The sequence below is a fragment of the Oncorhynchus keta genome, chromosome 4 (assembly GCF_023373465.1).
Source record: "Oncorhynchus keta strain PuntledgeMale-10-30-2019 chromosome 4, Oket_V2, whole genome shotgun sequence".
Lineage (NCBI taxonomy): Eukaryota > Metazoa > Chordata > Actinopteri > Salmoniformes > Salmonidae > Oncorhynchus > Oncorhynchus keta.
The window spans coordinates 22,770,321-22,795,956 of record NC_068424.1 but is presented as its reverse complement, the minus strand read 5'-3'; the positions used below and the strand labels follow the sequence as shown (position 1 = coordinate 22,795,956).

The 25,636-nt window shown below is 41.5% G+C and overlaps 2 protein-coding genes across 2 annotated transcripts in view; both read left to right on the top strand.

Annotated features, from left to right (window-relative positions):
- The first annotated feature begins 3,419 nt into the window (after positions 1-3,419).
- impa2 (inositol monophosphatase 2) lies at positions 3,420-9,988 on the top strand. The gene is made up of 8 exons (XM_035756397.2): positions 3,420-4,117; positions 5,145-5,278; positions 6,058-6,162; positions 6,347-6,392; positions 6,476-6,584; positions 6,993-7,101; positions 8,088-8,239; positions 9,119-9,988. The coding sequence occupies exons 1-8, from the start codon at positions 4,040-4,042 to the stop codon at positions 9,247-9,249; spliced, it is 864 nt and encodes a 287-aa protein (XP_035612290.1). The 5' UTR covers positions 3,420-4,039; the 3' UTR covers positions 9,250-9,988.
- Positions 9,989-18,433: 8,445 nt separating this feature from the next.
- LOC118382724 (piezo-type mechanosensitive ion channel component 2-like) overlaps positions 18,434-25,636 on the top strand; it is a 174,297-nt gene continuing 167,094 nt past the window's right edge. The window contains exon 1 of the mRNA XM_052504202.1: positions 18,434-19,197. Coding sequence (XP_052360162.1) covers positions 19,134-19,197 — 64 coding nt within the window. The 5' untranslated portion in view covers positions 18,434-19,133. The remainder of the gene's footprint in view (positions 19,198-25,636) is intronic.

Below are 25,636 nucleotides of genomic sequence, written 5' to 3'. Positions count from 1 at the left end.
AATGAGACAATTGGAATCTGGGCATGATTAAGTGACCATGATGGTATGAGGACCACATTGGAAATTTAGCCAGGACACTAGGGTTAACACCACTACTCTTACGATAAGTGCCATGGGATCTTTAGTGACCACAGAGTAAGGACACTTGTTTAAGGTCCCATCCAAAAGAGGGCACTCTACAGGGCACACTACACAGTTCATATTTTTTAGACCAGAGTAAAGAGTGCCTCCTACTGGCCCTCCCAACACCACTTCCAGCAGCATCTGGCCTCCCATCCAGGGACCATCCCACTGCAAGCCAGCAGTGGGATGAAGAGTATGTTTCATGAGTCCTATTATGTCATCTCTGACAGAAACCTTTCTGTATTGTTTCAGATCCAGTCAAGCCAGTTAACCCACCATGTACTGGGTGCACAATGGGAGGATTAGTCTATTGAGGCACCCCACTATAGCCACTGCTGCTTTCAAAATATCTTGTAGAATGCATTTCTGCATGTGTTTCCACCTAATTCTAACCCTTGGGGAATATCTATCATATATGCCTATATTACCCATAGATCTGTAAGTAAATTAATAAAAATCGCTCTAAATCCATCTCTTTAATCGTCCTTTCTTAAATCTTCAACAATATCCAGCAATGCATTGGGACTATGGAGAGAATAGTTTACAAGAGTGCTCACCCTGACAAGATCCTTCTCTAGGAATTGCATTGGGATTATGGAGAGAATAGTTTACAAGCGTGCTCACCCTGACAAGATCCTTCTCTAGGAATTGCATTGGGATTATGGAGAGAATAGTTTACAAGAGTGCTCACCCTGACAAGATCCTTGTCTAGGAATTGCATTGGGATTATGGAGAGAATAGTTTACAAGAGTGCTCACCCTGACAAGATCCTTGTCTAGGAATTGCATTGGGATTATGGAGAGAATAGTTTACAAGCGTGCTCACCCTGACAAGATCCTTGTCTAGGAATTGCATTGGGATTATGGAGAGAATAGTTTACAAGTACTCACCCTGACAAGATCCTTGTCTAGGAAATTGTGCTCACCCTGACAAGATCCTTGTCTAGGAAGAGGTTGCATTGGGATTATGGAGAGAATAGTTTACAAGCGTGCTCACCCTGACAAGATCCTGCGTCTAGGAATTGCATTGGGATTATGGAGAGAATAGTTTACAAGCGTGCTCACCCTGACAAGATCCTTGTCTAGGAATTGCATTGGGATTATGGAGAGAATAGTTTACAAGCGTGCTCACCCTGACAAGATCCTTGTCTAGGAATTGCATTGGGATTATGGAGAGAATAGTTTACAAGCGTGCTCACCCTGACAAGATCCTTGTCTAGGAATTGCATTGGGATTATGGAGAGAATAGTTTACAAGCGTGCTCACCCTGACAAGATCCTTGTCTAGGAATTGTCAGACTCTATTTGAGTATCATTCATCAGAATCTCGGCTGATGTTCTTTTCTTCCTATTAGGAATATTACAAAAAAATATATCGCTTTGGTACTATTTTTACAAGTATGTTGCACATCTTCACAACTCTTAATTCTCTTTTGGGGGTGGCAGGTAGCCTAGTGGTTAGAGCGTTGGGCAAGCAATCAAGAGGTTGTTGAATTGAGCTGACACTGTAAAAATAAATCTGTCGTTCTGCCCCTGAACAAGGCAGTTAACTCACTGTTCCCCGGTAGGCCGTCATTGTAAATAAGAATTTGTTCTTAACTGACTTGCCTAGTTAAATAAAGGTTCAAGAAATTACATAAAACTGCAAACTGGTCACAATTGTAACGCAGACAGTTTTTTATTCAAAACCTGTCATTGTGCATTCATTTGGATTGTCAACCTATTTTGCCACATAACCATTGATTCAAAATCTAAGTTTATTGTGAAATGTAATGAGAACATTGGTTTAATATTGGTTTAAACACAACATAATGCTATCTTTTCAATTTAGTTGTTTTAGCTACAAAGTTAATCCAAAGGCAAACAATGCAAGATACGCATTTAAAATCACCCATAGAAGTGCCGAAAGTAATATGTTACAGTACTGTAAATGACAGATTACAGTTTTCACATTAATCAATACACTTTAATTACCCAACAAAATTGACAGAAAATCTATCATTTCCATAATATCTATCCAATGTGTAATCAAAGGTGTGATCAATGAAGACATCCTCTACAATCATTCATGCAAGAAAAACATTTTATTTTTCATATTTATAGTGCATTCGGAAAGTATTCAGACCCCTTGACCACATTGTTGCCTTATTCTAAAATGTATTAAATACATTGTTTTCCTCATCAATCTACACACAATATCCCATATAGACAAAGCGAAATAATATTATTTTTGTTTGCAAATTTATTACAAATAAAAAAACGTATTTAATAAGTATTCCAAATTTAGTCCATTCAATTGAATTTACCACCGGTGGACTCCAATAAAGTTGTGGAAACATCTAAAGGATGATCAATGGGAACAGGATGCATCTGAGCATAATTTCAAGTCTCATAGCAAAGGGTCTGAATACTTATTAAATAAGATAATTCTGGTTTTTATTTGTAATAAATTTGCAAACATTTAAAAAATAACCTGTTTTTGCTTTGTCTATATGGGGCATGTTGGTGGCAGAATCATGCTGTGGAGATGTTTTTCAGTGGCAGGGACTGGGAGACAAATCAGGATAGAGGGAAAGATGAACGGAGCAAAATACAGCGAGATCCTTGATGAAAACCTGCTCCAGAGTGCTCAGGACCTCAGACTGGGGTGGAGGTTCACATTCCAACAGGACAACGACTCTAAGCACCCAGCCAAGACAATGCAGGAGTGGCTTCGGGACAAGTCTCTGAATGTCCTTGAGTGACCCAGACAGAGCCCGGACTTGAACCCGATCTAACATTTCTGGAAAGACCTGAGAATAGCTGTGCAGCGATGCTCCTCATCCAACCTGAGAGGCTTGAGAGGATCGGCAGAGAATAATGGGAAAAACTCCCTAAATACAGGTGTGCCAAGCTTGTAGCATCATACCCAAGAAGACTTGAGGCTGTACTGCGTAAGGTGCTTCAACAAAGTACTGAGTAAAGGGTCTGAATACTTATGTAAATGGTATATTTCCGTAAAAATCTGTTTTTGCTTTGTCATTATGGGGTATTGTGTGTAGATTGATCAATTTTAAAATAAGGCTGTAATGTAACAAAAGTCAAGGAGTCTGAATACTTTCGAATGCACTGTACATATACTAAATATTTTAGATGCATTGAGAGACCTCACTTTGATCTTCAAGCACAAATGTAATGCAGTCTACTAGGCTAGGATACATTCTTGGTCGTGAATACAATTGTAGGCTATCCCTTTAGCAAAGGGGTGTTGCAAGTGACAACCATTGTTGACCGCGGCAACAGCATGCCAGACATGATCACGTGGTGCAGTGGTAGTTCCGCGTACCTTTCTCACTGCTGCATCTCTTTTGTTATTACTGGAGAAAATGCGTCTGGCATCATCTTCTGGATACATCGTTGTTACCTGCAACATATTTCATTCTACGTGCCGAGCTAACTTGATTTAAATACAATATTGTTTAATCAAGAGTTTTCCTCGCCAAATGTTATTTATTGGATTTATTTATAGGCTACAGGTTGACAATGGCTGTCAATAACATGGAGTTGTTTTTATTTAGTTCCGAACAGACCCGTCATGTCTCATCGGCGTTGACGGGACTATTTTAGAGATTTGTTTTGCGCCTATCAAGGCCCTTCGCATCCGATGTAGAATCGTACATTATTTACAAATGTTGTTGTATCGAAGGTCGGAGATATAGGCCGCACAAATCCACTCAATAACAGGACAGTGGAGGCGAGAGCACCCGTCTGCAGCACCGAGTAAGTCGACAGAGGACAACGGCCATTACGGGACCATACCAGAGACCGTAGCCTACACCGCACGCAAGCCACATAATAGGTTATAATTTGCTGACTCTTGGATGTCTAGAATAAGGTGATGTAAACGGCAAAACAATAGCATCTGTTCCTCATTATAAAATGGCAACCTCGGAAAGCGACAAGTGCTGGCGGGAGTGCATGGATGTTGCTGTAGAAGTTGCATGTAGAGCTGGCAAGGTAAATCAAGGGCGCCGTAATCCATCAATTCCATGATGTGTCTGTGTTGCTCTTTGTAACGTTTTTTTTAATGTAGGTAACGACACTTTATATTTTTGCAAACCTGGCTACAAGGTTTCGACCCTGGCTAAAATGTTTGTAACGTTTTTTTAATGTAGGTAACGACATTTTATATTTTTGCAAACCTCGCTACAAGGTTTCGAACCTGGTTAAAATGTTTTTAACCTGGCTACATTTAGAAGGCTACAATGTTTTTATTTATTTTGTACCTTTATTTAACTAGGCAGGTCAGTTAAGAACATATTTTGTTGAGGACCTGCAGGGGTTATTTTGCCCCACAGGCCTAAGTAGGCATCAGTGTGCTATTATAAATAGTCTGCACTGTATTGAAATGATTAAACACTTGTTGAAATACAGTGTTACCATGTAGCTTAAATATATAAAAAATCAATTGAATAATACCGCCATCTGCCGGCCAATTGGGCTATCTAAAGTAAAGTGCAATGGGTAAACTTACAAGTATGCATCAGTGTGCTATTATAAATAGTCTGCACTGTATTGAAATACAGTGTTACCATGTAACACTGTATTTCAACAAGTGTTTAATAATTGATAATATAATAATTTAATAAAACACTGATGCCTACTTGTAAGTTTACCCATTGCACTTTACTTTAGATAGCCCAATTGGCCGGCAGATGGCGGTATTATTCAATTAACGTTCGTTTGGGCTATACTTTAGACACAGCGCATGTTCATGACCTGCTATGCCTCACCGTGTTGACACATTGAGGTTGGCAGAACTTGCCACTCCGATCTTCCTATCCTGTTTAATCAGGCAGACATTGTAACAGTGGACAAGAGAACCTGGCTCGCTTTATGTGAAGTGACTCGAAGACCTATGCATTAATATATTGATTCTGTATAAACCGGGTTTACCCTCAAAAATTGCTTGGAAAGCCCATGTCCTGATTCCCAGTCTTGAATGTTGGTGGTGTGTGTTTTATGTTACTTGTTCTCCCTCCAGGTAGTACAGGAGGCAGTGAAACATGAGAAGAGTGTGAGCACGAAGAGCACTCCAACTGACCTGGTGACGGAGGCAGACCAGCAGGTGGAAGAGCTCATCATCTCCACCCTCAGGGACAAGTTCCCCTCACACAGGTATGCAATGGTATCTTCCCCCCCCCAAAATATTGAACCTTTATTTAACCAGGCAAGTCCGTTAAGAACAAATTCTTATTTACAATGACGGGCTACACCGGCCAAACCCAGACGACGCTGGGCCAATTGTGCACCGCCATATGGGACACCCAATCACGGCCGGTTGTGATACAGCCTGGATTCGAACCAGTATGTCTGGGTTTGGCTGGTGTAGCCCGTCATTGTAAATAAGTATTCCAATTGTCTACTCAAACATGTATGCCAATGGTATCTTCCCAACAAAGGGGTGGTTCTATTTTGGCCCTTAGCTTGCCCCTTAACCTAGTCCCCTTTGCGTTTCCAGATCTGAAAGATCTCTTGTGTTTACTGAATACGTGTTAGCTGTATTGGAGGGCTAGGTGGAGCCACAGCCATGTAGCCATCCCTATATTGACAACGTCCTTTACAGTCCATTCAGATCTGTGGATTCTAAAGAAATAGGGTCGAGGGGAATTGTCTAGGCAATTAAATGGAATGAGTCAAAAATAGTAAGCGTTGGCCTCTCTCTTCACAAGCGAGTGATGGTAAACTGAATCATCAAAAATAATCTCATTGTAAGGGTTAGTGAGCTAATAGCTAACTTTGCTTTGTGAATCGAAGAATTTTAACACACCAGTGAATTTAGGCATCTCATTTTGACACTTCTGAGTGGTAGTGAATGGCGCTTCCTTACAGCCATGGGGTATGCAAATACATTATTGTTACGTGAATCAAGGTCACTGTAAATTGTGACCTGACAGGTTCATTGGAGAGGAATCGTCTGCAGCTGGGGAGAAATGCATCCTCACAGACAACCCTTCCTGGATCATAGACCCTATCGATGGGACCTGCAACTTTGTTCACAGGTACAATACAGATTCCTTCAGAAATGTATACACAACAGCCATTTCCTCAGATTAGAGATTTGGAACTATACATGTTGAAGTCAGGAGAATATAGCTGTTAATAAAAATAAAAGATGAATGCTCAGTCGTCGATTGTATTCTATCACCACAGATGATTTACTGATGATGTACTTGATTTTCTCAGCTTCCCCATGGTTGCAGTTAGCATTGGTTTCGCTGTAAAGAAAGAGGTAAGCATGAGAAATGTGGGTAAACAGAAGTTATCAAGTTGAAAATATTCTCATTATTATTATTAATTTGTTTTCAAATGTAGCTTGAGTTTGGAGTGATCTACCATTGCTTCGATGGAACATTATACACAGCTAGAAAAGGCCATGGGGCATTTTGCAATGGTGTAAGGATCCAAGTATCAAAGGAAAAAGGTAAGTCAACTTCTCTTTGGATTGTAATGTACCAAGGCAAGCAACTAAAAACATTGTACAATGTAGAATTATCAAAAGCTTGATTGATTAATTTATGTTAAAAAAATATATTGGTTTACCAAAATGTACAGATATAGAATCTTCATTTGACCTATATTGTCACAACAAAAGAATCCTGCAGCAATAGGACTCAAACATTTGTGGTTAGGCTATTTACTTTGCCAAAATTTGACTACATGAAATGTGCAATACTGTGGGTTTTCAGTAAATGTATGTAAATCACAAAGATCTGTCTCCGGCGGTGCAGGAAAATTCTCAGCAACAAAAGTGATCAAATTAAGTTCCCACACCTGTACTGTATCCATTATCCTAATCTAGAGCTGTTTTTCTATTCCCAACGACTGTTAGACGTCTCCAAGGCGCTCATTTTGACCGAGATTGGAGCCAAGCGGGATCCAGCAACACTGAACATTTTCTCAGGGAACATCATGAAGTTACTGAGTGCTCCAACTCATGGGTAAGAACTGACCGGTTGTTCTCTAATACTTTCAGTGGTCATTCTGGGTCATCTTCATTAGGCACCAAACGAAAGAAAACAGACTGAAACAGGGAGGGATTACCTGGACACTCATTTTCCGTTGTGTTCCCTAATGAACATCAAATCAAATCAAATTGTATTTGTCACATACACATGGTTAGCAGATGTTAATGCGAGTGTAGCGAAATGCTTGTGCTTCTAGTTCCGACAATGCAGTAATAACCAACAAGTAATCTAGCTAACAATTCCAAAACTACTACCTTATAGACACAAGTGTAAGGGGATAAAGAATATGTACATAAAGATATATGAATGAGTGATGGTACAGAGCGGCATAGGCAAGATACAGTAGATGGTATTGAGTGCAGTATATACATATGAGATGAGAATGTAAACAAAGTGGCATAGTTAAAGTGTCTAGTGATACATGTATTACATAAAGATGCAGTAGATGATATAGAGTACAGTATATACATATACATATGAGATGAATAATGTAGGGTATGTAACATTATATTAGGTAGCATTGTTTAAAGTGGCTAGTGATATATTTTACATTTCCCATCAATTCCCATTATTAAAGTGGCTGGAGTTGAGTCAGTGTGTTGGCAGCAGCCAACACATGAGCCTGGTCTAATGGGCCTCACATCAGGGTATATGTGGCGCGCTCCAAATCTCAATACAGTGATGTATTTTGGCCCTAGACTTTCCTTGAATAGCCTGGTACCAGATCTGTCTGATCTTTCTCGCCAACTCCTATGGCCATTGTCACAAACAGATCTGGGACCAGGGGCCGTACATTTAAAATGTCTCAGAGTAGGAGTGCTGGTTTAGGATCAGTTTTGCCTTTTAGATAACAATGAACAAGATTACATGGACAGGTGAGGTGGGACCTGACCTTAGATCAGCACTCTTATTCTGAGATGCTTGATACACACGGCCCTAGGCTACTCCTTGTGTTCCAGGGTGAGGATCATCGGCAGCTCCACCCTGGCCCTGTGTCTGATAGCCACGGGGGCGGCTGAGGCCTACTATCAGTACGGCCTGCACTGCTGGGACATCGCCGCCGCAGCTGTCATCATCCGAGAGGCTGGGGGGATCGTCATAGACACCTCAGGTGGGGGTTCTAGAATACAATATGTTACTGCTAGTCAATGATGGTCGATAGGTGATGGGGACCGGTTTCACAAGCAGTCAATGTTTGTTTAAATAATTTGTCCTGACTGTCCTCTGTTATCTGGTCTCAAACTTAGCTCTCAGCTGTACGGTTCTCCTGGAACTTGAGCTTTCATTTGAGAAAATAACTATTGAGGCCCCACAATGCATGCTGTTATTATGGAAAAGTCCCTAGAGTATGATTAAAGCAGTTCTTATAGGCTGTCATTATTTTGATGGACACACTGACTTTTAAAAAGAGAATCCAAAATGTATTGTATTTGACACGATGGCTGCTATCTCCTGAGTGATACTGTATGAGTGAATGGACTTCCGAAGCCTTTGTGAGGCTGAGCTTGATATCCGGCTGAAGAAGTGACTGACTGCCCGCCTCGTTCATCTCTTCTTCCCCAGTTCCGGGGTGTTGCACAAAAGGACCACTGTTGAGAGTGTGAGGGACTGGTCTGGACGTGAGGTCAGGATCATGTGGTCAGCTGCTGGGTGTGCTGCAGTTCAGTCTCTGGCAGCCCAGAGAGAACAAGGGCCCTCTTGAGGCCAGGCGAAGCCAAGCTATCAGTTCCTTCCCTGTAATGTTGGAAGAGACTCCATTCAACCTTTCAACCAGTTCCAACAGTCTAGTAGTGGGTGGCTATGGTGCCTGAATAGAAATGTGATTGAAATAGTTAATTTCGGGGTTTTTTTTATTAGTGGGGAGGCTTTTGGTGCTGACGGTTAGGACTGATTAATTTATCTATAGTTTTCTTTTTTTATAGTTTCTTTTAATATGTGGTTATATGAGTGTGTTTGTTACACAACATATGTATGCGTTTTTCTTTTCCAGGGGGTCCACTTGACCTCATGTCCCGAAGAGTGGTCGCTGCGGGAACCCACGAGATGGCCAATTACATCGTCCAGCAACTGCAGCCAATCAGCTACGAGCGGGACGACAGTGACCCCGGTGTGCAAAAGTGAAAGTCAACCTCCATCTCTCTAGTGGATTCTCCTCCGCCTTTTACCTCAAATCGTGAAATCCTGCAGCACACTGTCCTGTTCACACCATCTGCGGTGTATTCTGCAAGAAACACCATTTTCCTCCTTCAATATGCAAACTCTTGTTACAGTTTAACATGTGTGTATATGTAATAATATACACACAGGAAAGTTATACATTTTTGACTACATTTACAGTAGTTGTTACCTAGATTGTTTGACAGTCTTTGCCATACGTGGTACCAGACCATGATAGAAATGTATTATAGGAAATTAAAGGAGTAGATCAGTCATATTCCAAATTGGATCTCATCCAACGCATATCTACAGTAAAGTTCTAGGTATTAATTTATTTGTGAGTCAAATGTCCCTTTAATTATGATACACACACTGTTACATTGTGTTAAAACTACTGAAACTCAATGGTTTTGTATGATTTCACTCATTTCTTGTGGTTTATACACTGACTGAAGTTAACCATGTTTAACCTTCTTTTTTTAAACAACTTTTTCTAAATATGGATCCTCATACAGACAGGAAAATGGACGCAATGAAAATACTGTAGATGGAGCAGGTTTGTATGGGAGCTAGAGATTTGGCTTGTAGTGATGGTTGTTCATGTTTTTAAGACCTAAATCACTGCCACTAAAATCACTTATTTTCAGCACCTTTACTTATTCAATATGTAATCTTAAATGAATAAATAAACAATTACAGTATGTATGTTTTTCTTTTTTGCAAGTTGTATTCACCTGTTTCTCATTGTCTGTGCTGTTAGACAGCACCTTTTTCATAGTGTTTTTCCCACAAGCATTTTCACAAGAAAGTTGGATATTCATTTTACACATTGTCTAATGAATTTTGTGGTTCCTTTCACATGTTTGACACATGTTTTTCTTTGATAGAATAGCACTGTGATGTACGGTAGTTATCACTGGGAAACATGTTTTTCTTGGTACTGTGTGCCTGTACAAATATGGATCCACATATGTGTCCTTTGGTTCTACAGTAGGCAGCTCTTTGGTTCTGTTGGTTCTGTTTTTACTGGATTGGTGTGTGATGGCTGTATCTAATTCACTTCACCCTCACATGGCTCCTCGCACAGGGCCGGCCCAAGGCATAAGCGAACATAAGGAACTCAGTCGGGGTCTCATTTTACTGTTGAGAGTAGGTAACTTATACAAGGTGTAAGTTAGTGCATCAGTAGTTTTTCTCTTCTGTCAGTCAATTAGCCCATGTCAGCTAACATACAGTTGAAGTTGGAAGTTTACATACACCTTAGCCAAATACAATTTAATCCTAGTAATAATTCCCTGTCTTAGGTCAGTTAGGATCAGCACTTTATTTTAAGAATGTGAAATGTCAGAATAATAGTAGAGAATTATTTATTTCTGCTTTTATTTCTTTCATCACATTCCCAGTGGTCAGAAGTTTACATACATTTAATTAGTATTTAGTAGCATTGCCTTTAAATTATTTAACTTGGGTCAAATGTTTCGGGTAGCCTTCCACAAGCTTCCCACAATAAGTTGGGTGAATTTTGGCCCATTCCTCCTGACAGAGCTGGTGTAACTGAGTCAGGTCTATAGGCCTTGCTCGCACATTTTCTATAGGTTTGAGGTCAGGGCTTTGTGATGGCCACTCCAATACCATGACTTTGTTGTCCTTAAGCCATTTTGACATCTTTGGAAGTATGCTTGGGGTCATTGTCCATTTGGAAGATCTATTTGTGTCCAAGCTTTAACTTCCTGACTGATGTCTTGAGATGTTGCTTCAATATATCCCAATCATTTTCCTTCCTCATGAAGCCATCTAGTTTGTAAAGTGTACCAGTCCCTCCTGCAGCAAAGCACCCCCACAACATGATGCTGCCACCCCCGTGCTTCATGGTTGGGATGGTGTTCTTTGGCTTGCAAGCCTCCCCCTTTTTCCTCCAAACGTAACGATGGTCATTATGGCCAAACAGTTCTCTTTTTGTTCCATCAGACCAGGGGACATTTCTCCAAAAAGTACAATCTTTGTCCCCATGTGCAGATGCAAACCGTAGTCTGACTTTTTTATGGCGGTTTTGGAGCAGTGGCTTCTTCCTTGCTGAGCGGCCTTTCAGGTTATGTCGATATAGGACTCGTTCTACTGTGGATATAGATACTTTTGTACCGGTTTCCTCCAGCATCTTCACAAGGTCCTTTGCTGTTGTTCTGGGATTGATTTGCTCTTTTCACACCAAAGTACATTCATCTCTAGGAGACAGAACGCGTCTCCATCCTGAGCGGTATGACGGCTGCGTGGTCCCGTGTTTTTACTTGCGTACTATTGTTTGTACAGATGAACGTGGTACCTTCGGCCGTTTGGAAATTGCTCCCAAGGATGTACCAGACTTGTGGAGGTCTACAATTTATTTTCTGAGGTGATTTCTTTTGATTTTCCCATGATGTCAAGCAAAGAGACACTGAGTTTAAAGGTAGGCCTTGCCTTGCTCTCACAAGCTGTATGACATTTTTTTTGTTTCCTTTATTTAACTAGGCAAGCCAGTTCACAACCAATTTTTAATTACAATGACGGCCTACTCTGGCCAAATCCGGACGACGCTGGGCCAATTGTGCGCCACCCTATGGGACTCCCAATCACAGCCAGTTATTGTGATACCGCCTGGATTTAAACCAGGGTGTCACGCCCTGATCTGTTTCACCTGTGTCTCCCATCTCCCCTCATTATCCCCTGTGTATTTATACCTTTGTTCTCTGTCTGTTGACAGTTTGTTTTGTTTGTCAAGCCTACCAGCGGTTTTCCCCCTTGCTCCTGTCTGTTTCTAGTTTTCCTGGTTTTGACCATTCTGCCTGCCCTGACATCCTGTACCTTGTCCCACCACACTGGATTACTGACCTCTGCCTGCCCTGAACCTGAGACTGCCTGCCCCCTGTTCTAGTAATAAACATGTTACTTTGACACTGTCTGCATCTGGGTCTTCCCTAAAACATGATACGGGGTGACTGTTGTGACGCCTCAAGCACTGAGATGCAGTGCCTTAGACCGCTGTGCCACTCGGGCGTTCCACTTTTAGATGGTCAAGAAGTGGTACAGTAGCATTGCTTAGCAATATTAGACTATGCTACTAACAATCCATGTTCTCTCACCAAATTACATTCCAAGAAAATACAACTGATATAGATTTCATAACACTAGGTACAACCCATAGGGGGGCGCACAATTGGCCCAGCGTCGTCCGGGTTAGGGTTTGGCCGGGGTAGGCCGTCATTGTAAATAAGAATTTGTTCTTAACTGACTTGCCTAGTTAAATAAAGGTTGAATAAATTAAACAACTGAATAGGCCTTCTGGAAAGAGAATATCTCAGATGACAGTGACAGGTAGAAAGGTTACTGCTGTCTCGAATCCTTGTGACGTCCCTATCCTAAACCCTAACCCTTGCCCCCAGGGCTCTCCAATAATGTCCCTGGAACACCCATAGTCTTTTTGGGAGATAGAAATGCCCAAAAGTTTAGAAAAATTACTTAAAGAAACTCAGACCTTGAAACTGCATCAATTATGTACATTCTTTTAATATACATCTCCCGTTTGGCCTGTCTCTTGTGATGCAATTCACAGCAGCTCTGACAGATGTGTTGACATGACAACTGCGTCAGAGTTTTGAACAACCCTCCCCCTTTTGTTCCATGCTGGTCAGTAACTAGCTAACACCAGACATGGATGAAAAGGGAAACATATAAGTATCTTTGCCATAGATCAATAGTGTAAACGTTTAATTATATTTGCTCAAACCCTACAGTCACATTTTGGCATGAGTAGAGTACCTATTTACGTATAAACCACACCCCTCTGCAAACACACCTTCTCAGATGTTGGTTACAAGAAGGTACTTATTTAAATTACGTAAGAGAACTTCATGTTACCATTGGTGTATTAAAAGGAGAGTTAGGGTGATGTCACTATCCCCTTAATAATTCCACCTCCTGAATCCAAGTCTTTGACATGGGGGAGGGGACCAGTAACTTTATGATCAAACTTTAATGTAAAAGCAACTGCCATTTTTCATACTTGGATCTGGTTTCATCCAAATATCACATTTCATGAGTTCATTACTTTTAACCATTTTAAAATGCAAATTCAACGGGGTAGGGATGTCCCAAGGAACACAGATACTGTAGCAAGGCTCTAAAGCGCTCATGTTGCACCACTCAAATCCCGATAGATGTCGCTGTTGTAGCCTATACACGACTCACTACACATGACCATTCTTCTAAAACCAAATAGGCCTGCTACTGCGCTATTGGTTTTAAGTTGTGTAACACCACAAAGCAAATGCGTTTGAACCTATATCTGTACTCTACTTCAAATAAATTGTTACAAACTGTTTTGTAGCCTATGAATACATCACCTAGATTACTGTTGCTGAGCCATAGGTTAGGCTATGATTTATTGTATGTAGGTGTAGCCTACATGTTATTTTCATACAATAAGTGAAGTACAAAATCAACCATATGCATGAAAGCCTATTCCTAATATAATCCTCAACTTGCCTATGTTTACACAATTAGTGTAGGCCTAACAATTAATGAATGAGAAATGTCTGTATATGCAATAACCATAGATATGAATCAAATTGTATTGGTCGCATACACATATTTAGCAGATTTGATTGTGTTCATAGCAATAACCGTGCAGTAATATCTCATACACAAATCTAAAAAGTAAAAGAATGGAATTAAGAAAATTATAGAATATTTACGACGAGCAATGTCGGAGTATTAATACATTTCTATCTATGTCAAGTTGTATACATGATTGGAGACCGGCGCAGGAATATATAATAGGGGGTTTTAATACTCCACCCAAAATTATAACATGCCATGAAAGGCACAGGCAGGAAGCCCAAAACAAACACATTCAAAAACAGGGATGTAACCCAAACAAAAGAGTGAGGTTAAACCTCTAATAAATACACGGGACGAGACCTGTAATAACAAGTACACAACAATACACGGGACCGTAATAATGAGAACACAATACAGGCAGCACGAAAGCCAAAACAACAAAGCACAGGTACTCAAGACCAACGGACATTGGAAAATATAACAACCAGGACAATGCGATCCAGAGGGCACATATATACAATTACTAATCAGGGGAAATGGGAACCAGGAGTGCGTAATTGGACAGTTCAGGGAAGCCTAGAGGCTGGTGACGTAGGCCTCCAGAACTGGTGCGCGGAATGAGCAGCATTACTGGGGGATCCGTGACGGTACCCCGATGCACTGTACTAGCAGCGGAATGACACAGGCCTCGGGGACGACCACAGGGACGCTGTGCTGGTCAGTTGCAGTTGCCGAAGTTGCGGCGGCGTCGGACGGGCCAGTTGCAGCTGCCGAAGTTGTAGCGGCGTCGGACGGGCCAGTTGCAGCTGCCGAAGTTGTAGCGGCGCCGGACGGGCCAGTTGCTACTGCCGAAGTATACAAAAACAGGGATGTAAACCCAAACAAAAGAGCGAGGTTAAACCTCTAATAAATACACGGGACGAGACCCGTAATAACAAGTACACAACAATACACGGGACGAGAAGTAGTACCTGGGATCTGTGAGCAGCATTTTTGGAGGATCCGTGACAATATTTAATATACAATACACAAATCCAGTCAAAAGTTTGGGCACACCTACTCATTCAATGTTTTTTTTGTTTTTACTATTTTCTACACTGTAGAATACTGAAGACATCAAAACTATGAAATAACACATATGGAATCATGTAGTAACCACAAATGTGTTAAATGAAAAAATACATTTTTATATTTTAAATTCTTCGGAGTATCCACCCTTTACCTTGATGACAGCTTTGCAGACTCTTGGCATTCTCTCAAGCAGCTTCATGAGGAATGCTTTTCCAACAGTCTTGAAGGAGTTCCCACATATGCTGAGTTGATGTCAGGTGATTGTGGAGGCCATGTGTAACGTGTATGCTGGGAGTCGGGAAGCAAGTACAGGGAGTGCAACTTTTATAATAAATAGAACATAGTACAAAACACAAAGAGACATGAAAGAGAAACAGAACCAAGGGAAGTGACAGATATAGGGGAGGTAATCAGAAAGGGGATAGTGTCCAGGTGAGTGTCATGAGGCGCAGGTGCACGTACCGATGGTGGTAGGTGTGAGTAATGATGCGACAACGGCGATGTCAAGCACCGAAGAGGGGGACGGGAGTAAACGTAAACGTGACACCGGGGCTGTGTTTCGGCCCTAAACCCTCAGCCCTATGTCCTTGGGGGAATCCACGTCGCCATATTTGTTGTCTGTCCAAAAGATTAGTTTGCAACATAAGCCCCTCAGCCCTTGCTTTTAACGTTGTTTGTGAGTGTACAATTAAGTTCACTTTGGGGCCTGAAACGCCCCATAATTCAATTTGTGATGATTGTATATCTGCTAAGAAAAGTCTGTAATCATAATTGACTGTAATGCATATAAAGCACCCACAAGGTACTGGTGGCTGAAAACACAATCATCGCGGGATGAACTAGTGACGAATTTCCGGGCAAGGGCGGTCCATTTAAAAATCATTCCTTTCTCCCTCGCCCATTGCCCTGCAAGAGTATACTCGTCAGACGTCATGATACGTCATCAGAAGTATCCACTACATTTGAGGGCTGAGGGGATAGGGTGTGTCTGTTAAGTGTTTGGAATACAGCCCAGGTCTTCTGATGCAGAACTCCTTGGTCAAATAGCTCTTACACAGTCTGGAGGCGTGTTTTGGGTCATTGTCCTGTTGAAAAACAAATGATTGTCCCACTAAGCGCAAATCAAATCAAATGGTATTAGTCACCAGCGCCGAATACAACAGGACCTTACAGTGAAATGCTTACTTACGAGCCACTAATCAACAACGTAGTTTTAAAAAAAATGGATAAGACTAAGAAATAAAGTAACAAGTAATTAAAGAACAGCAGTAAAATAACAATAGTGAGACTATATACAGGGGGGTACCGGTACAGATCAATGTGCGGGGTACCGGTTACTTGAGGTAATATGTACATGTAGGTAGAGTTATTAAAGTGACTATGCATAGATGATAACAACAGAGAGTAAGCAGTGTAAAAGAGGGGGAGGAAATGCAAATAGCCTGGGTAGCCATTTGACTAGATGTTCAGGAGTCTTATGGCTTGGGGGTAGAAGCTGTTTAGAAGCCTCTTTGGGCCAAGACTTGGCACTCCGGTACCGCTTGCCATGCGGTAGCAGAGAGAACATTCTATGACTAGGGTGGCTGGAGTCTTAGACAATTTTTAGGGCCTTCCTCTGACACCGCCTGGTATAAAAGGTCCTGGATGGTAGGAGGCTTGGCCCCAGTGATGTACTGGGCCGTTCGCACTACCCTCTGTAGTGCCTCATGGTCGGAGGCCGACCAGTTGCCATACCAGGCAGTAATGCAACCAGTCAGGATGTTCTCGATGGTGCAGCTGTAGAACCTTTTGAGGACCCATTCCAAATCTTTTCCGTATCCAGAGGGGGAAAAGGTTTTATTGTGCCCTCTTGACGACTGTCTTGGTGTGCTTAGACCATGTCTGTTTGTTGGTGATGTGGACACCAAGGAACTTGAAGCACTTAACCTGCTCCTCTGCAGCCCCGTCAATGAGAATGGGGGTGTGCTCGGTCCTCATTTTCCTGTAGTCCACAATCATCTCCTTTGTCTTGAACCAGGTGAGATGGCGTATTGCAGAATGCTGTGGTAACCATGCTGGTTAAGTGTGCCTTGAAATCTAAATAAATCACAGACGGTGTCACCAGCGAATCACTCCCTCACAATCACACCTCCTTCTCCATGCTTCACTGTAGGAACCACACATGCGGAGATCATCCGTTCACTTCTTTTGTGTCTCGCAAAGACAATGCGGTTAGAACCAAAAATCTCAAATTTGGACTCAGACCCAAGGACAGATTTCCACCGGTCTAATGTCCATCGTCCGTGTTTCTTGGCCCAAGCAAGTCTCTTCTTCTTATTGGTGTACTTTAGTAGTGGTTTTCTTTGCAGCAATTCGACCATGAAGGCCTGATTCACGCAGTCTCCTCTGAACAGTTGATGTTGAGATATGTCTGTAACTTGAACTCCGTGGAGCATAGTTTTGGATTGCAATCTGAGGCTGGTAACTCTAATTATCTTCTGCAGCAGAGGTAACTCTGGGTCTTCAATTCCTGTGGCGGTCCTCATGAGAGCCAGTTTCATCATGGTGCCTGATGGTTTTTGACACTGCACTTGAAGAAACCTTCAAGGTTCTTGACATTTTCCACATTGACTGACCATCATGTCTGTTTTTGCCATAATATGGACTTCTGTATACCACCCTACTGTGTTACAACACAACTGATTGGCTCAAACGCATTAAGAAGGAAAGAAATTCCACAAATTAACTTTTAACAAGGCACACCAGTTAATTGAAATTGCATTCCAGGTGACTCCTGTACCTCATGAAGCTAGTTGAGAGAATGCCAAGAGTGTGCAAAGCTGTCATCAAGTGAAAGGGTGGCTATTTTGAAGAATCTCAAAAACACTTTTACACTTTTTTTGGTTACTAGATGATTCCATAACTATTATTTCATAGCTTTGATGTCTTCTCTATTATTCTACAATGTAAAAAATAGTAAAAATGAAGAAAAACCCTATTATGAGTAAGTGTGTCCAAACTTTGGACTGGTAATGTGTGTGTGTGTGTGTGTGTGTGTGTGTGTGTGTGTGTGTGTGTGTGTGTGTGTGAGAGCGCGTGTGCGCGCGCGCGTGCGTGCGTGCGTGTGTGTGAACATGCTCTATCTTTATGGTTATAACAACATTATATAGATTGTGTAGATCATATCAAAATTATATAATAGTGAACTACTAGTCCATGACCTGTCCCTGTGCAAGGCTCAACCCTTATTCCCCTTTTCCCGTTAGTCGCGTAAAATCGGCCCAGCTTGGAATCTGTGAGGGTTGGAGTTACCTGACCCAGAGGAGGGCTTGGAATGCGGTAGCCACGCCTGCGGCTCTCTCAGAGGAGGGGCGAGCAACATGTTAGGCTAGGCTACACGCTCACAGCCCTGCCCTGCGTCTGCCTCCCGCTCCTCCTCATTGGGGACTAGACATCCTTCCCTAATTCTTGCCTGACTTCTGAATGGTGGAGTCATTTGTCAGTTACAGGGTGGTCTTGTGAAGTTTTCATTGAGGAGGAGAAAAGTGTAATCATATGAGGTAAAGCATAGAGCTGTGCGGGGCTGGGTCGTGCGCGATGTCTGTTAAGGCTACTCCGAAAGAAATTATAGTCTCGCTTTTACGCATTTCCAAGTGTCTTCTCTTACAAAACCAATGGAGAATTAAGAAACAGGACGCTTGACTAACTCCGTTAACTATCGAAGACGGAGATGATGAATTTGCAATTTGCTGACCGTATTTCATAATTGTTTTCTGTTTTAAGCACGGTGAAGTATTTATTTACTCTAAGCGTGGTCCAACCGTTATCAACAGGTAGCCTAGTGTGGATAAACTGCAACATCGTTGTTTACAACCACATTTTCCCCTGTTAGAAATAGTGTGAAACTCCGTGTAACGTTTGTTATCCAACTGGCCCAGATGTTTAGGGTCTTGGATATGGGGTGTCGAAACTAAGGGCAGAGGAAGCAGCTGTGCCTAAACTTTTCTCCGCTGTTGGCTATGACTTATCAAAAGCGCTGTTTTGGACTTGGACTTCTAAAAAGGATGTTGGAGACACCAACGGGACAATGCCCTCTCACCTGGACTTTGGAGAGAGCTGGACGGGTGCATTAAGATTCCCCAATGCAAGATAGCAGCGTATCACAATAAGACAGCTGCCTGTTTATATTTTATACATCTTAAGGAATGGCTTCCCAGGTGGTGTGCGGACTGATCTTCAGGCTGCTGCTGCCAGTTTGTCTCGCTGCAGGTAAGCGGATTTTATGAAGCGTGTTGCTAAAATTGCAGCTGCATCGATAATTGAAAATCCAAGAAATATGTGCAATAATCTAGACATATTACTGGAGTATTTTGAAAGGTTGTTGGTTTGTTTTTTTGGAACTTACCATATTGATTTGGAAACGTTCTAAATCAGTCCACTGGCTACATTTGATAATAGCATAAACACTTGTAAAATAAAACAAGCAATAATAATATATGCACATCCATATAATAACGCTAATAATAATTATTCATTACTATTATTAATATGATTACTGAGCTAACAATGTATCCTTCATCAGACCCAGTTATGCAACATTGCAACAACTAACAAAACAATAACTCAACGAAATTTGATGCAAGAAATAAAAATGGCTTAATTATTGATCACTCGATAAAAAGTGCCAATATGAACTAATTTGAAGTAATGCAAATATGCGACTAAAACTGTGCTTTTGTTTAGATTAATTAAAATAAAATAAATGGACTGTTTTGCATTTCGGGAATATTGTGTTGGAGGCCAAATGGGTTTTTAAGAAGCCATTGTGAAAATGCGTTATTTTCTAATAACTTCAGAGGTAGCATCTAAGCATAAAACACGTTTTAGAAGTTTTGTAAAGGATTTATGCTCAGATAATGAAATATTTGTGTTTTAGAGATTATATTAGATGTGACTTTGATGGATTGTGTCTGACACTGTGATTATCTTCAACGTTTAAACCTATTTGCTTTGCTAAATTAAACTATGTGGATGGGGTGTCCAGCAGGACCATAGAACATCATTATATTGTTTAGCAGGACACTGTGGTCAGGTTGGCCTTGGCTGTGTTTCACTTCCAATCGTCAGAATATTCAGATTTGTATTCGGAATATTCTCACTACACAATAATTGCTCACGATCTCGCAGTATGGGGACTAATCTTGCTTTACAAACGAAACCAAAGTGAGCGAGTAAATGTATGTTTTGATGCCTCAAATCACTTGCCAAAGGCTGTGTAGGTTTTATAAGACAATTGATGTGATGTTAAGGATGGGTGTTAAAAATTAATATATACTAATTACATTTCTAAGGATCAGATTGGTGAGATATTGGAACAGATGCCTGCTACTGTAAATGATTGGTCACAATGTTTGGATGAACCTTACCAGGGGTACACTGCCTAGGGAATCAGTCTCAGATTTAAAGAAAATATGTGATATCATTTAAGATGTTTTATCAGCATCAACATTGTGTATTTCTACACTAAAGACTGTAGGGTTGGCAAACTACGACAGCTAAGGACATTATTATTATATGACCAGGTATTCATTTTCAAAGCAGTGCAAACTAATGTGAAATGAGCAACTTGCTGAGGTCATGTCACTTTTGACCATTGAAACCCCCAATATCTGTTATACATGAAATAATGGAAGTGTGTTTAGCTGGACATGGATGGACTGAGTCTATCAAATACAGTACAAAATGTCCAACAAATAAAGCATGAACCATTGCACGTTTTGTTCTTAATGGCATCACCTCATAGGAGAGTCTTCATTGGGGTGGCAGCGTAGCCTAGTGGTTAGAGTGTTGGACTAGTAACCGAAAGTTTGCAAGATCAAATCCCCAATCTGACAAAGTATAAATCTGCCCCTGTACAAGGCACTTACCCCACTATTCCTAGGCCTTCATAGAAAATAAGAATTTGCTCTTAACTGACTTGCCTCGTAGAAGAAAATAGTGTATGCCACCAACACATTCCTTCAGTTTGGCAGTGATAAAGATTTGTGTGGAGACTATCAGCACCTCTCAAAGCAGATTAACTTCCAACTTTGAAAGATGTTATATTAATCGTCCTCTGTCCTGCTTCTTATTATTCCTCCCTTTTCAGTCCTTTTATCTGACTCTGTGCAGTCTCTTTTACGACACGCCCACGCTCAATGGGAGGACGAGCAGTCAGAGTTTCAGAGTCCCCTGGTAATGTGATTGTCCAGCGACATGTCTGTTCTATGACTCATGGTTTATCTGGAAGGCTTGTTTATACAGACCTATCGAAGCTGGGCGACCAATGCCAGTGCTGATTGATATCTCTTGTTTTGGAGGAGTTCAGTCAATTAACAACGACCCATCCTCATGACTCACCATTGGCCAGATGGTGAAAATGTAGATCTCTACATTTTTTGCATGTGTCACCATCATTTTAAACACGACGTAGATAAACAAATTCTACACATTTTACCATGACTTATGCCATGTTCATGTGATATCTGAGTGAGAGTCACTCAGCAATCTATAAAATGTTAGCTGACATGGAAGAATTGACTGACATATCAATTAGACAAGTGCTGATGCATTACCACATTTTGAAATAGTTAAGATAGCATGTTGTGTATTCTACTAACAGTAAGATACTACCTCAACTCACTTCCTGGTTGGGGGCCCCCTATTGTCCACAGGGCCCTAAGCAGCTGCTTATGTGGCTTGTGTAAAACAGGTTTTATGCTCAGATAATGAAATATTTGCTGTTTTAGAGATGATATTAGATGTGACTTTGATGGATTGTGTCTGACAGTGGGATTTTCTATAAAGTTTTCAAAATATGGTATGATTACTTAGTTTTTAGTTTTTTCAATATTGCTCCTTAATGTTTTTCAAAATCTTCTATGACTCTTTGAAACATGGAGTGTTCTCAGGCAGCTGTGGTTGGGTCTTTCCTAGTAGAAACGGGGAGGCAGGTATCCTAGCAGTTGAGAGCCTTTGGCCAGTATTCGGAAGGTTGCTGGTTCAAATTCAAGTGATGCCTTGGTGAAAGATCTGTAGATGTGCCCTTGGGTAAGGCACTTAACCCTATCAGATGGTGAAAATTTAGATTTATTTTAAAGTGGCACCATTAGGGTCATTTCTGGCATTTTGGAAGGAAGCCCTAAGCCAGATTTGGTTAATTCTGTTCATGTAGAGTATGATTACATTGGATGACTCATTTTGAAAGGTGTTTTTCAAAGTCCAGTTTGAGGAAGAGGGAGAGAGAAACAGAGAGAGAGAGGGAGGGTGAGACAGATCCAAAGATGACGCAATTGCTATTGCACTCCACACTGCCCTTTCCCACTTTGACAAAAGGAACACATATGTGAGAATGCTGTTAATTGACTACAGCTCAGCATTCAACACCGTAGTGCTCTCCAAGCTCATCACTAAGTTAAGGACCCTGGGACTCTGAACACTTTCCTCTAGAACTGGATCCTGGAGGGATCCAGGGATGTCCCCAGGGAGTGAGGGTAGGCAACAATACACGGGGGCCCCTCAGGGGTACGTACCTAGTCCCCTCCTGTACTTCCTGTTAAACCACACCTGCGTGGCGGTGCACGACTCCAACACCATCATTACGTTTGCAGACGACACAACGGTGGTAGGACTGATCACGGATGATGATGATACAGCTTATAGGGAGGAGGTCAGAGACCTGGCAGTGTGGTGTCAGGACAAGAACCTCTCCCTCAAGGTCAGCAAGACAAAGGAGCTGATCGTGGACTACAGGAAACTGAGGGCCGCCCCATCCACATTAACAGGGCTGTAGTGGAGCGGGTCGAGAGCTTCAAGTTCCTCTGTGTCCACATCACCAAGGATCTATCATGGTCCAAACACACCAACAAAGTTGTGGAGAGGGCACGACAACACTTATTCCCCCTCAAAAACTTCTACAGATGCACCATTGAGAGCATCTTGACTGGCTGCATCACCGCTTGGTATGGCAACTGCTTGCCACCTGACCGCAAAACGATACAGAGTGTAGTGCGGATGACCCAGTACATCACTGAGCTAAGCTCCCTGCAATCCAGGACCTCTATACCAAGCAGTGTCAGAGGAAGGCCCTACAAACTGTCAAAGACTCCAGCCAACCAAGTCATAGATTGTTGTCTCTGTTAGACCACAGCAAGCAGTATAGATGCGCCATTTCTGGAACCAAAAGGACCCTGAACAGCTTCTACCAACAAGCCATAAGACTGCTAAATAGTTAGTTAAATAGTTAACCAAATAGCTATCTGCATTGACCCTTTTTGCACGAACTTTTTTGACTCATCACATACGCTGCTGCTACTGTTTACTACATGTCACTTTATTCCTAGTTATACAGTGCATTCGGGAAATATTCAGACCCTTGACTTTTTCCACATTTTGTTACGTTACAGTCTTATTCTAAAATGGATTGAATTTTTTAAAACTTGTTAATCTACACAGAATACCACATAATCACAAAGTGAAAACAGGTTTTTAGAAATGTTTGCTAATATATATACAGTGCCTTGCGAAAGTATTTGGCCCCCTTGAACTTTGCGACCTTTTGCCACATTTCAGGCTTCAAACATAAAGATATAAAACTGTATTTTTTTGTGAAGAATCAACAACAAGTGGGACACAATCATGAAGTGGAACGGCATTTATTGGATATTTCAAACTTTTTTAACAAATCAAAAACTGAAAAATTGGGCGTGCAAAATTATTCAGCCCCTTTACTTTCAGTGCAGCAAACTCTCTCCAGAAGTTCAGTGAGGATCTCTGAATGATCCAATGTTGACCTAAATGACTAATGATGATAAATACAATCCACCTGTGTGTAATCAAGTCTCCGTATAAATGCACCTGCACTGTGATAGTCTCAGAGGTCCGTTAAAAGCGCAGAGAGCATCATGAAGAACAAGGAACGCACCAGGCAGGTCCGAGATACTGTTGTGAAGAAGTTTAAAGCCGGATTTGGATACAAAAAGATTTCCCAAGCTTTAAACATCCCAAGGAGCACTGTGCAAGTGATAACATTGAAATGGAAGGAGTATCAGACCACTGCAAATCTACCAAGACCTGGCCGTCCCTCTAAACTTTCAGCTCATACAAGGAGAAGACTGATCAGAGATGCAGCCAAGAGGCCCATGATCACTCTGGATGAACTGCAGAGATCTACAGCTGAGGTGGGAGACTCTGTCCATAGGACAACAATCAGTCGTATATTCAGCAAAGTACAGAGAGATCCTTTATGAAAACATGCTCCAGACTACTCAGACCTCAGACTTGGTTCACCTTCCAACAGGACAATGACCCTAAGTACACAACCAAGGCAATGCAGAAGTGGCTTCGGGACAAGTCTCTGAATGTTCTTGAGTCGCCCAGCCAGAGTCCGGACTTGAACCTGATTGAATATCTCTGGAGATACCTGAAAATAGCTGTGCAGCGATACTCCCCATCCAACCTGAGCTTGCGAAGATCTGCAGAGACGAATGGGAGAAACTCCCCAAATACAGGCGTGCCAAGTGTATAGCGTAATACCCAATAAAGTACTGAGTAAAGAGTCTGAATACTTATTTAAATGTTATTGTTTTTTTAATAAATGTGCAAAAATGTATAAATCCCTTTTTTGCTTTGTCATTATGGGGCATTGTGTGTAGATAGGTAGATGGGTGACAAAAACATCTATTTAATCCATTTTGAATTAAGGCTCTAACACAACAAAATGTGCAATAAGTCATGGAGTATTAACAATATCTGAAGGCACATGATGGTCCAAGCAGAAGCAAACATTTGTCTGGACTTAGGGTCAAATACCTAGGGAGAAATGGTTCAATTTTTGGGGGGGTATACATGTGTGATTATTATTCCATTTCTGGTCAGTTTGTTGAAGTTTAATCTAAGTTAAAGTGCCTCTAAAGCAGTTGATGCCATTATCAGTAAAATCGTTTATGGCCCATTGTTAAAATAAGATGGGGTTTTATCACTCTGTAGTTCCCTGGAGATCTCTCACTCTCTGTCTCTCTCTCTCACTCTCTGTCTCTCTCTCTAGATCTCCCTTTCGTTTGGCTTTATAGTCAGACTATTCATACAGTTTTATCTAACTGTTTCCTGTCTATAATCTGACAGCAGTGCCACTGAAATACACTCAGCCACCTGAATGGATCTTTTGTGCGAACTCCCCCAACCACACAGAACCCAGAGCGCCCCCCCACACACACACACACACACACACTTAAGTAATCACAGACAGACTACAAGAAACAAGCCAGTTATATCACACCTGACAATGTCTGGTTATAAGAGCTAAAGATGTGTGCTAAAGTGGCTTCGGGACAAGTCTCTGAAGGATCTTGAGTGGCCCAGCCAGAGCCCGGATTTGAACCTGATCAAACATCTCTGGAGAGACCTGAAAATAGCTGGTTTCTCCTTAGGAGGATCTGCATAGACGAATGGAAGAAACTCCCCAAATACAGGTGTGCCAAGCTTGTAGCGTCATACCCAAGAAGACTGTTATCGCTGCCAAAGGTGCTTCAACAAAGTACTGAGTGAAGGGTCTGAATACTTATGTAAATGTTATATTTCAGTTGTTTTTTTTATGTCTAAAAATCTGTCTTTGCGTTGTCATTATGGGGTATTGTGTGTAGATTGATGAGGGGTAAAAAAAATATTTAAT